Genomic DNA, 12,455 nt, shown 5'->3' with positions numbered 1-12,455 from the left:
TTATTTATATACAGGCTTAAGTATATAATTAATTCATTAATTATATTAATGCAGAAGGATGTCGTCAAGCTCAAATCACCCAAACTTGACTCAAAGAGAGCCTCTTACATCACTTGTTTAGAAACTGATGTAAATAATACAATGTACGAAAAAAAATTCCAATTTCTATTAATTGATTAACGAGTATGAAATGGTATAATTATTTTATTTTAAACGAATTGAACCTTTTAATAATAAAGAGATGAAATTAAATTTTAAAATATAATTAAGAGATTAATTATATAATTAAGTTTAATATCATATTTTGTCCATTATCTTGTATAATTATTTTTTTATATATTAAATTTTAAAAAAATTATTATGATATTTTAAATTTTTAAAATGTTAGCAAGTATTTTTAAATGTCATGTTAAACGTTAACATTTGAGATGTGGTCTTTGTTTCTGAAAATATAGACGTTTTTAGTTATTATTTTGATAAATATTTTATTTTCAATATAAACGTTATGATTTTAATTTATAACAACGGTGGAAAATACACAATTTTTGCTATTTTTATAAAATAAACAAACAATTTTTATTTTGTAAATATTAGAAACATTAAAGACATTAACTCAAAAGGACACAAGATTTAAAATATGACATATTGATCCCTGTGTTTCCGTTCCCGCCATTGCTTCTGCGTCATTGAGAACCCTAACGGACTTTTTCCAACCCGCTTCGAAGCGGTTGAAGCCCACTCTCCCCACATCCGACGACGTCAATGCCTCCGCGCTCTCCGTCGATCAACAAACTCTGCGTCGAGAGGCTCTCCAAAACCAAAGGTAAACCAACCCTCCTGTCGTTTCTGATAGTTCAAAACGCAGAATCAGGTTTAGGTGGTGTGAAGTTGGAGGAATAACTTCTCTATGAACATTTATCTGAGAAGACTATAAACATTTTTTGTTAAGTATCTCTGGAGAAGTTTATCGACCCTGATTTTACTCTCTTTTAGTGATTTGTGGGTTTTGTTTTATGTTTAGGACCCTTATCATTGGCCTGGTCAAGCAATGGGGCTTTCATTCTCAGTCCCTGAAGGAGTCAAAGTCCCTTCCAGTTTGGTAAATATATTTAAGGAGCTTCACCAAGACCTTGGCTGCTCTATTCCAACTCATGGAAATCTTCAAAAATGGGCTTTGCAGGTACAGTATCTGACATGTGCCTGACTTATGTGTAGGGATTTGTCTTTTTACAAAGATTTCAATAAGGGGAATGTGGATCCTCAAGTAATAATTGCAATTGGGACCTTGTCTTATTACAAAGATTGCAATAAGGGGAATGGGGAATGTGCCTGACATGTGCTTTCCTTCATACTCAGATTGACGTGAGAATCATTGACTGAATCTAATAATTTATCTATTTCGAATTTGTCCACTTGTTTACAAGTGTACACTCTGCAATTAAAGCAAACAAGATACATGTGCACATTGTATTTCTTACTACTGTCTGTCTACTCTACACAGTACTCTCTGTAATGGCAAACTAGTAAGTTTATTAAAATAATGATAATGATAACAGCGATCAATGTATTTTCTCAATGCCATATTACAAAAGTATTTCATGGATAAATACTTCATAGTATTGAATGTTAAGTACATCGTAAATGTCATGCATGGTGTGAGCTTAATCTTGCTCATTTTTTGAAGGCTCTTTACACAGTAAGTTCATCTTGTGTGATATGCTTAATGGCTTAGTTTGGATAACTTTTTGACAAGTACTTATGGGAGAAGGAAATAGTAAGTTAAAATCAATTTATGTGCCTTAGCTTTTTTAGAAGCTTTCTCATCTATCTTTTCCAAAAGCTAAAGTGTATAACTTTATTTTAACTTATGGGAGAACTTTGATTCATTTTATCTCTATTTCTTCTCCGATAAAAGCTCACAGAAAAGTTTATCATAATTAGGCCAATATATTTTATGGTCAAGGCCTCTTAAACGTTTCCTTCAAATGTTTAATATGGTTTGAAGATAAAATCTATGTCAATAACTAAAATTCTCACCTATAAAAGATTGCCAATTAAATATATTGAATAGAAGATGGGTGACTTTTGTGACTTCACCAGTATAAATATTTTAGTTTTAACATAATGGGTAACTTCATTCAGTGAGGGTTTTTTTTGAAATAATATTATCTAATCACAATTTTAAATTCATTTCAGGGTGTTCTCTTACTCAATGCTGTTCTCACAGGTTATACTCTTTATTTTTGTGAAATTCTAATAAAGTATAGGTATCATTATGTTTATAGTATTTCACTACATGCTTGCTTATTTAGTATGAATCTGTCCTGCATTATGTTTGGTGTTTTATGCTTGTATTGTGGTATTCTTTTTACCTGTATTATACTTTTGAGTTCAGTCAGGAAGCATCATGCGAATTCTCATGCCAAAAAAGGCTGGGAACAATTTACTGATGGTATTATCAAAGACAATCTCACAGAAGATGGAAGAGTTGTGTTTCTGTTGTGGGGAAACAATGCTCGGGAGAAATCTAGGTACCGTCATTGTGTGACACTATAGCAAACCTTTGAAACCAAACAGTAACAAAAACTCATTGCAATACTCTCAAACTATATCACCAAGCCTTTTCCAACAAAGTCGCCCAAAATCACAATCACCATTTTTACTCCATACACACTCATCCCATAAAGACTACAACAATCTTTGAAAAGATATCAGCAACAATAATAAAAGAGAAGAGGTCAACCCTTATTATAATACTATAATTACAATGCATTAATAAGAATCTGTTTTGATATATTAAATTTACATTTAAAATTGAATTAATTACATTTAATCAGATAATGAATTTGGGAATGTTACATGGCATCTTTCATTGATATAAAATCTTCTTTTATAATATATAGATATAGATCTAAATATAATAGATTTTGTTTGAATTTATAAACATAAATATTAGGGTACTAATAATTCTCATGATTGTGTAGAAGAGTAATTGAGAAATTGTGAGATAAAATTCTAAGTAGAATTACTCTACAGAATGACATGTGTAAATTTCATAGTTAAAAACAACCAACCCATAATTGGAACCTGCGTTTTGGACTTACGTTGGATCTGTTATGGCAACGTAGGAACCATCGGGTTTTTCGGGACCAAATGTGGAGTGAAGAGTTTCTAGCTCGTCTAAAGAAGCTGGAAGAAGCATGGAAAGCTGCTAAAAATGTTGGTGACAAATTTCCGGCCAATACCGTCTACAACAAAAGCAAAGAGCCAATGAAATGGATTCCGGCAGGGGAATATTGAGAGAAGCTTCCTGTGGGGGAATATTGAGAGATCATAAGGGAGAGTTGTGTGGAATTTTGCATGGTATCTGTATGATCCGAGAGAGAGGGTATTATGACATTGAAGCCCAATCAGATTCTGAGGAGCCTAATAGGCTGATCGAGGAGCATGATTGCTTTCAGATCATTCGAGCTATAAGGGAACATTGTGACCACCTTATGAAAGTGGTGTATAAGCATGGGTTAATTAATTAAGACTTCAAAAAGGATATGTTTAATTTGATATAGTATTACTATTTAAAATTTGAATCATGAAATTTAAAATTTAAAATTTAAAATGTTGTTTAAAAGGAATAAAAAATGTTTTCCTTTACATATATTTTTTAATAACTATCTTATTGTTATTATTTGTGAATTATATTCAATGATTTTATTTATTATTAATCTTTTTTGAGGTCTTCTTTTTTTAAGATGATTTTTTCATTCATAAGATTTAAACCAAGATCTTACTTAATGGGACGGAATCTAAGAACAATAACTTGTTAGAACATCTTTAATGCACGATACTTTATGAGTTTTTTATTTTTAGACATTATTATTTAATTTTTTAACCGTTGGAGATGATCTATATATCATACTGAATTTCTTAAAATTAAGCTCTGATTGGTTATATAAACAACTTTAGAGCATCTCTAATGGAACAAAACATATGATATGACATTATAAGGAGCAATTAAGAGAGATCCTCTAAACAAAATAACTGTATAGGATCATTGTGTTGCTGTTGACATTTTTTAGCTTGTCAAATTGGAAGTGTACAAGTGAACCGGCACTTGTATTATTGTCGGACTAAACTTATTGGCGATTGAACTATTATTACTTGGGCTCTGGTTGGATGAGCACTGCTGTAAAAAAATACCGGCTACAAATTTTTGTAATAATTGACATGTTTAATAAATATAAAGCAACAGTTTGAAAATGGTTGATGGCTACATTGAATGATGAATTACACTTTTCAGTTATTAAATTGATTGTGCCTCATTTTCAAGAACTAATTTGTGAATTCACTAAGATTTTAGTTGTAAGAGTTCAAAACTATTTTTACTTATCACGAGTTCATTAAAATATTACAGTGAATTACTAATGTACCGCTTGAAATTGTATTGATTGTTTAAATTGGTTGTTAAAAACTAAATATGATGATTCAAGAACAAATTTGACTGGTGCTTTTTTTTTTTTCTTTCTCTCTCATGGTATAAGCACGAGTTTTCTCAATTAGCCATGAATCTGTTGTTGATTAATAAGATAATGAAACGGGGCTTTTGGGGGAAATTATGTGTTTGTGCATCTCCATTCTCCTCTTTTTTCTTCTAGTCTTGTTCACTATGAGAAGACATTGTTCCAGAAATCAAATTAAGTTTAATCTACAGAGACTGAAGAACAAAACCAAGAGCTAGATAACAAAGCCTTAACAATTAAATGCGTACATAATTGTTATATTATTTCAAACTCAACTGGATTTACAATCTCAGAGACCTTTTGTCATAATATTTTCATGAACCAATTTGAACAATCAATACAATTTCAAGCGACTAATAAAAAAACTAAACTATGTTAATTTTTTAATGGTGTACTTTTAGTGACTATCACTTTAGCACTGAACATTAGTACAATTTCAAATTAAATTTTCAGAAACTAAATGGATTATTCACTCTTCAAATTACAAATGCAAAACATTATTCTATTTTTTTTAACGTTTGTAGTACATAATTAGTTTTTCAAAGAATGAACTATCATCTTAATAGTTTTTTATAAAATCATTAATAACTAAATTAGTCTTAAATCAAATGTGGATTTTGTTTCTGAAAATATAAAGGTTTTTGGTTTTTTATTTTGATAAATATTTTATTTAGATTTTAGTTCATACATAATTAAAATGATATGATTTTAATTTATAACCTAGGGTTAAAGATACACTTTTTTTTTCTATTTTTATTAAATAAACAAGCAAGTTTCTTGTAAAGATTAAAAACACTAATTTATATAAACTAAAAATAAATTTAAATTTAAATGTTTTTAAAGACATAAACTCTAGATTAAAAAAAAATCAACATCTTTTTTTTTTTTTTTTTTACAGAAACTTAACATCTTTTAAAATTTGATTCTCTGAATTTTTTTCCTTAGATTTTTAATATTTCCCCCCCTTTTTTTTTAATCTGATTACTTTTGACTGAGTAAAAAAAAAACATTTTCCTTTACAAAACAAATAACAAATAATGATTAATGAATGATAAAAAAAACATGTATTAACATTTACTTGTTTTTCTTTTCTTGAATAAGTATAACAAAAAAATTATATAAAATTAAAATTAAAACATGTAACAAAAGTAACGTTAAATAAAGATATTAAAGTCCGCCATTATCCAGGCCAAAATATAAGGTTTGGCGCCCAATTTTGTTGCATATGTAATGTACACTGCATTGTGATTCTCCAAAGAGAAAGAGGAATGGGAATTCAGGGGTTTTTGCCGCTATTGAAATCGATTATGGTTCCAGTCCACATCAAGGATTTGAAGGGTTGTTCTGTAGCGGTAGACACCTACTCTTGGCTCCACAAAGGTGCCCTCTCTTGCAGCACGGAACTCTGCAAAGGGATGCCCACTACCAGGTAACCCCCCTTTCACACTTTTCTTTGCCATTATTTTGTTGGGTTTTTCTTTGAGTTTTGTTCGGAGTAACCCAGCTAGTAAAAGTTCGATTTTTTTGAACTGGGGTTGAGTTGAATTTATATTTTATGGAACCCCAAAAGGCTTAACTGAGATTGTTTTGTGTATTGACGTGTTTTAGGCACATTGAGTATTGCATGCACAGAGTAAATTTGCTGCGCCATTTTGGGGTTAAGCCTATTCTAGTGTTTGATGGAGGGCTTCTGCCGATGAAGAGTGAACAAGAGAACAAGCGTGCCAGGTACTCTCTTTTTCTTCACGACATTGTACTTTTGTTTTTCTTAATTGGGTATTTTTAAGTTTTTTTTTTTGCCACAAAAAAGAAAAACCTATCTTTTGTTGAGTTGAGTGACACCTTAGTTGTTAATGGGATGCTTTCATGTATGTTATGTTGAGTAATGTGATACTTAAGCTATGAAGTTCTCTTAATGGACTAGTCTTTTGGATTGGACTCTCCATTTGTGCTGTCATAACAATTAGTGCTTCTGTTGAGCGTTGAACTATGGAAAGGGCTACTTATAGGTTAGATTAAGGTGTAATGTACCAAATACTGATAGGTGAGGGAAAGGGGCTACTATCGGGCAGGGTTTGTGCCAATAGGGTGAAGCCTCTGTAAACATCAGTTCTTGAAGGAGGTGGCAATGTTATGAGTCTTACATACTATCGGGCAGGGTTTGTGCCAATAGGGTGAAGCCTCTGTAAACATCAGTTCTTAAAGGAGGTGGCAATGTTATGAGTCTTACATTGAGTAGAATAAGAAGCTTAATGTGGTACTTAAGCTATGTGGCTATCCCACCCAATGGCCCAGTCTTTTGTGTTTAGCTCTCCTTTTGTGCTAAGTCATAACAGTTTTTGTTTTTCTTTTTGTTTGGTTCTATGTGCGAGTTATCTAATTTCAAAATTCAAAGAAGGATGTGATGCAGTGCTTGTAGCAGTTGTCTGCATTTGCATTAGTTTCTCCCTTTCTGGGATTTCACTTCCTCAGTGTACAGTGGGTCTGCATGTAGTGCAATTCATCAAATGATATAAGCTGACAATTTTGAACAATAACTTTCTTGAGCTTTGTCTCCATGTATGTGTTCATTTGTACATGAGGTTCTTATTCACAAGCATAATTTGTTGAAAATAGCAGTAATGCCATGTTTATGATCTTGAATTCATCAAATTTTCTGTTTCTGTTTTAAATGCCACACCTGTTCTTTGCTGTTTGTCATTGTTTGATTGCTTTTCTGTTTCTGAAATTGAGGTAAAATGAATTTGGTTTAATGTGAAATATAGAGGATGGATGGAATACTCAAAGATTTAATGATAGAATTGATTAAAAATTTAACAACTTTCAAACTAAGATACTGAAAAATCAATCTTTCTCCAGTACCAATGAAAACAACTCCTTGTCATGGGGCCTGCATTTTGTAGTTTGTCTCTTTTTTTCAAAAAGAATTAAGTCCTAAACGATATTAAGGATAAAGGGTTATGGGCTTTATTACAAGATCACCAAAGAGGAGTGCTTTGATTTCTGGGCAGGCTTAAGAACCTTAAAATCTCATTGGTTGTATTTGCAACTTTGCACATGAAACAAGTATTTTCTATACTATAAATGCAGGGCTAGAAAGGATAATCTTGCACGTGCAGTTGAACATGAGTCAGATGGAAATTCAGCTGCTGCTTATGAGTGCTACCAGAAAGCAGTTGATATCTCACCTCAAATTGCATGTGAGCTAATTCAGGTAAAAAGGAGTTCAATATATCAGAGTTGGTCTGGTTGTTGTGAAGTGTGTGTCACATATGTATTTTATTTGAATATATTCAATACAATAATTACATTACATCTCCAATTAAATGTTTAACCTTGTTTTTTTGTGGAAGGTCTTGAAGCAGGAGAACTTGCAGTATATTGTTGCTCCTTACGAGGCAGATGCCCAGATGACATTCTTGGCAATTAGTGGACAAGTTGATGCAGTTATAACTGAAGATTCTGATCTTATACCATTTGGTTGCCCAAGAGTAAGTTTACCAGGTGGCTTAAGATATAGATGTTTTATGTTATCTGTCTATACTAGTGTATATTTCTTCCTACTTTGATGTACTCACTGGTTTTTGACTGGCCTGCTTCTTCCTTGAAATTTCAGATTATCTTTAAAATGGACAAGTTTGGTCAAGGTGTTCAGTTTCAGTATTCCATGCTACAAAAGAATAAGGAGCTTAGTTTTGAAGGGTTCAACAGACAAATGCTTCTTGAAATGTGTATTTTGAGTGGCTGTGACTATCTGCAGTCCTTGCCAGGTATGGGTCTCAAAAGGGCCCATGCAAGCATTAAAAAATTTAGAAGTTATGACAAGGTGAATGTGGCTGATACTCTTAACAAGCATGATTGTTCAGCACCACAAAAACTAACAAGCATGTTTATTTTCCCTGTTTAAACACACTTAGGCAGCCAGGCTTACATCTATATTCTATACTCATAACAGAAATGCTAAAAAGTGCTTTCTTATTACAATATATATCCTTTAAATCATGTATGTAAATCTTTCTGTATGAAATTTTTGTATTTCTAATGCCAATTGCAATGTATCAGGTTCTTAAGCACTTGAGATACAGTGGAGTTTCCGTGCCTCCCTTTTATGAAGAGTCATTCAAGAAGGCTATATTTACTTTCCAATATCAACGGGTTTACGATCCAATTAATGAAAATATTGTCCATTTGTCTAATATACCTGATGATATTGGTGATGAGTTAGACTTTTTAGGCCCATATCCTTCATTTTTAATGTTCTCTTGTCATTTTAAATTAATATCACTCCGCCCCATTTTGTTCAATCTTCTAAGACCTTACTTGAAGCTATACCTTAACCTGGGATACACCCATGCCAAAAGATATAGCACAAAGAATAGCAAAAGGGGATCTTGATCCAATTACCAAAATGCCATTTGAGGTACATCATCAACTTCTTTATCTTTATCTATACCAAACTGTGTGTGCTTTTTAAAGGAAAGAATAAATTTATAGTAAACTAAAACATCTCTGTTTTTCTTGCATGTGTTGGTCAAAATAATGACTTATTTCATTTGTTCATTTGCAATAAGCACAATTTATATGATTTTGAAAAAAAATGGAATTTTGAAAATGATATAGGAATTGGATTGACACGACTGAAAAGATGGTTCTTAGTGTTTTATAACTGTTGCCTTTGGTTTGCATGGATGTGCATGAGTTTGTGTAAATTCTACATATAAAGTATATTTTTTTCCTTCTTATGTTCTAGTACTGGTACAAGACATATTTTGAGCAAATATGAATAGATTGTCACCCCTTTCTTTGTAAATGTTAAAAAGAAATTAAACAGTATACTTGGATATATGCTCCCTCTATTTTTATAGCCTAGTTTAAACTTTAAAGGGCACTGTTGGTTAAAAGTTCATTTCTTTTAAATTACAGGGAGAGAATCTTACAGCCAGATTAGCAATTGCAGGAACTAGTCAATTCAAGACTCACCATTCTGAAAGTGCAAAGAAAAAGATTGATTTGCCCGTGCAGAAGAATCTCTTGACTAAGTATTTTTGTATCCTAGGAAGCATTCTTCTTGAATTGATTTCAATATGTTTAGCATATTTAAAGAGGAGGAATGCAGGGTAATATTCTATTGTTCACCGGGATACTGCCTGATGCTGTTGATGCTTTAGTTACCAATTTTCTAAAAATTTAGATTCAAGATTATATAACTTTCAAAACAGTCAAGTTGAGGCAATGAATTTTGGTGGCATTTAAGCTCAATGTTTCTTTACAACATATTGCCACTTGTAGCAAGCACCTTTTCTTCTATTCCTCCTTAGAGTAACGTTTCCTTAGCCATGAAAGGTTTTGCTTCTCTTGAAGCGAAAAGGAAATTCAGAGCTCCTCGGGTGTCACCTAGTGCTGCTAATGAAACAAAGAATTCTACTGCATCAGTAATTGACTCTGAGGATTGGGGCAGTGTCCCTCCTCCTAATAGCCATGTAAGTGGCCTGAATATTGAACTTTAATAGTGGAGACTCTACTCATTGTTGGTAGTGAGACTTAGATATTTTTTAACATATTCTTCCTTTCTTTCTTTAGGTTGAATATGGTTCTGCCACAAACATTTCTGAATTTACAGAGTCTCCATGTCACAGTAAGATATAAATCTGCAGGTTTGCTTTGAATGGGAAAATGTAATCCCTTATGCTTTTACATGTATTAGTTACTCATTTCATTGTTTGCATGAATTAAGTGTCTATGGTGGGTGAGGAGAAGAAAAGCCCTGAACATACAGTACTGCGACAGCCCAGGCAGCCAATTCATAAACCATGCCTGGGGTTGCATAAGGATCATGAGCACACAAATGTCGAAGACACAGTTGAAGGAAAAACCAGGGAGGCAACACAAAAGGTAATTGTAAGGAGTGCTTATTTTCAGCACAAGCAAGTGGAAAAGAATGTTTATGATGAGAAACAAGATTGCCTATCCTCTGGCGTTGTCATTGATAAGAGAAAAAATGCCTTATCTGATAGTGATTTTTGTAACAATGATTTCAAGAATAAAGACCAGGTAGTCCATGACTTACTTGAAGGAAAAAGCAGGGAGGGAACAAGAAAGGTAATTGTAAGGAGTGCTTATTTTCAGCACAAGCAAGTAGAAAAGAATGTTTGTGATAATAAACAAGATTGCCTGTCCTCTGGCATTGTCATTGACGAGAGAAAAATCGCCATATCTGACAGTGATTTATGTAACAACCTTTTGAAGAATAAAGACCTGAAAAGGAAGATCTCCCCTAATGACAATATTCAAAATGTAGGATTTTTTAAACTTTGGACTTTTTGTTATCTTTAACAATTTCTACTTTTACTCATGCACATTTGACTTTCTCCAGGAAAATTTGCAGCCCAGGCAAATGCACCGTTCTTCACCTCCTCATAATAATGGTACGAATAATTACTTGTTAGCTATATTTCTCTTTCTCCTTCACAAGTAAAACAACTAGTATTAATTGTCTTGTTATTCTACCAATTATGTTTGTTGCTTTTGTTGTCATTTTACTTGCTATCCAAAGTGGTGGCTACCACCAATGTTATTATTGCATTATCATCTTTTAAGAATGTGGCTTTACAACTCCCATAGACTCTTCTATGCATACTGATTGACTAGGTCTTCATTTAGAAATTTCATTTTCAGTTCCATTTTCATAGCAATTTGACTTTTGCGGATAATAAAAAGCTCTTATTGTTTCTAATTTAATATTGACTACTTGTAGCTTATCTATGCATAAGAAAGATACTTGTTGCAGAAAATCACATAGAAAACTGAATTTATGAATAACATAACACTTCAATGAGGATAATGGAGTAAATTCTCAGTTTCATATTCCATTTGTTTTATTCTGGCTCAGCTGAGATATCTGCCATGAACTTTACTGAATATAAGCATGTTTTTTAAATAATGAAAGGAAATATCTCGGTGAAGTTTCTCTGAATTCTGATGTTTCTTGATTATAGGTTGCTGCGATCACAATGTTGACGGACCATTTACAGAGAATAATGCTGAAGAAGAAAATTTTGGGACAAAAATTTCCCATCTGGGCCAGTATTCAGAAATAGCTGAGAAGTCTATGGAAAGATTTGTCTCCGTTATGTCATCCTTTAGATGCACTTCTGGCACTCGAGTCAGTGGTCTCCGTGCTCCTCTGAAAGATGTTCGAAACACTTCTGGTAATAGGTAATGTATTTCTGCCAAACTGGAATTCATTATCCCTTATACTTTTGTATCAACACCATGATTTGAGTCCTGCTTGTCTTAATTCAGGCCAAAAAAAACTGTAGACTTTGGTCAATATGCATATGTGCCAAAACAAACCAAGACTAGAAGAATAGCTCCTGGGAATTAATTCGAGTTGTTTAAGGGGAACATAACTTGATTGAGGTTTGTGTCATTTTTAACACCATTCTGCCCCAGCCAGGACCTGCATAGAGCTAATTTTTCTTTGGAAGCTGTAAATTGTATTCTTGATGTAGCCCCCCCATTCATTTGGGGAAGTCATCTTGTTTTCTTCATTTAATACCACACATAGTATAAAACTTGGTTCAAAAGTTCACGAGCATTTTTCTAAATTTTGTATGTCACTGAATAAGTGTATGCCCCGTGTATTCTCATTTATTGATATCAATTTTGGAATAGAAGCGTTTATTGATATGAAATCAGCATATCGCCGTATTATGTTATAAAATTATAGTATTTGTTTTTGCCATCTTATTCTTTATGATTTTAATATATTTATTTAAAATTTGTTCATTTCTCACATTAAAACAAAAACGCAAGGGGTAAAACAAACTGAAAAATGATTTAATTTGAACTGCTTTAAATTTGGATCAAATTTGGTTTTAAAATTAAAACTAATTAGATGATAAAATTTACGGACATTGAATTGACTGAAAAAAAATC

The 12,455-nt window shown here is 32.5% G+C and overlaps 2 protein-coding genes across 5 annotated transcripts; both read left to right on the top strand.

The window, feature by feature from the left end:
- Positions 1–620: 620 nt before the first annotated feature.
- Positions 621–3,525, top strand: LOC102664624 (uracil-DNA glycosylase, mitochondrial). The gene is made up of 5 exons (XM_006585120.4): positions 621–823; positions 1,022–1,180; positions 2,197–2,227; positions 2,396–2,531; positions 3,129–3,525. Exons 2-5 carry the CDS (start codon positions 1,049–1,051, stop codon positions 3,298–3,300), a joined length of 471 nt encoding a protein of 156 aa, XP_006585183.1. The 5' UTR covers positions 621–823; positions 1,022–1,048; the 3' UTR covers positions 3,301–3,525.
- Positions 3,526–5,727: 2,202 nt separating this feature from the next.
- Positions 5,728–12,219, top strand: LOC100798062 (exonuclease 1). Of its 4 annotated transcripts, XM_006585119.4 has the most exons (15): positions 5,728–5,946; positions 6,126–6,245; positions 7,608–7,731; positions 7,871–8,008; positions 8,134–8,343; positions 8,580–8,755; positions 8,865–8,937; positions 9,441–9,564; positions 9,861–9,997; positions 10,098–10,152; positions 10,252–10,409; positions 10,557–10,811; positions 10,891–10,942; positions 11,513–11,732; positions 11,820–12,219. In XM_006585119.4, the coding sequence occupies exons 1-15, from the start codon at positions 5,786–5,788 to the stop codon at positions 11,899–11,901; spliced, it is 2,085 nt and encodes a 694-aa protein (XP_006585182.1). In that variant the 5' UTR covers positions 5,728–5,785; the 3' UTR covers positions 11,902–12,219. The 4 variants fall into 4 exon arrangements, 2 of the variants coding, with proteins under 2 accessions (XP_006585182.1, XP_006585181.1); XR_005892544.1 differs by lacking the exons at positions 11,513–11,732; positions 11,820–12,219 and having other exon boundaries at positions 10,557–10,616; positions 10,739–10,811; XM_006585118.4 differs by having other exon boundaries at positions 10,252–10,811.
- The last annotated feature ends 236 nt before the right edge of the window (positions 12,220–12,455 follow it).

This window comes from Glycine max, chromosome 8 (genome assembly GCF_000004515.6).
Source record: "Glycine max cultivar Williams 82 chromosome 8, Glycine_max_v4.0, whole genome shotgun sequence".
NCBI lineage: Eukaryota > Viridiplantae > Streptophyta > Magnoliopsida > Fabales > Fabaceae > Glycine > Glycine max.
Note: the sequence above shows the minus strand (reverse complement) of the source record. Positions and strands in the feature narration are given on the sequence as shown.

What these genes read in the sequence shown, in the direction of transcription:
- LOC102664624 (XM_006585120.4), top strand. Translation starts at nt 1,049, where the DNA reads ATGGGGCTTTCATTCTCAGTCCCTGAAGGAGTCAAAGTCCCTTCCAGT. An exon ending in TTCAAAAATGGGCTTTGCAG is followed by an intron (nt 1,181 to 2,196) that starts GTACAGTATCTG and finishes AATTCATTTCAG; the next exon opens with GGTGTTCTCTTACTCAATGC. An exon ending in AATGCTCGGGAGAAATCTAG is followed by an intron (nt 2,532 to 3,128) that starts GTACCGTCATTG and finishes ATGGCAACGTAG; the next exon opens with GAACCATCGGGTTTTTCGGG.
- LOC100798062 (XM_006585118.4), top strand. Translation starts at nt 5,786, where the DNA reads ATGGGAATTCAGGGGTTTTTGCCGCTATTGAAATCGATTATGGTTCCA. An exon ending in TACCATTTGGTTGCCCAAGA is followed by an intron (nt 8,009 to 8,133) that starts GTAAGTTTACCA and finishes TTGAAATTTCAG; the next exon opens with ATTATCTTTAAAATGGACAA. An exon ending in TCTCTTGACTAAGTATTTTT is followed by an intron (nt 9,565 to 9,860) that starts GTATCCTAGGAA and finishes TAGCCATGAAAG; the next exon opens with GTTTTGCTTCTCTTGAAGCG.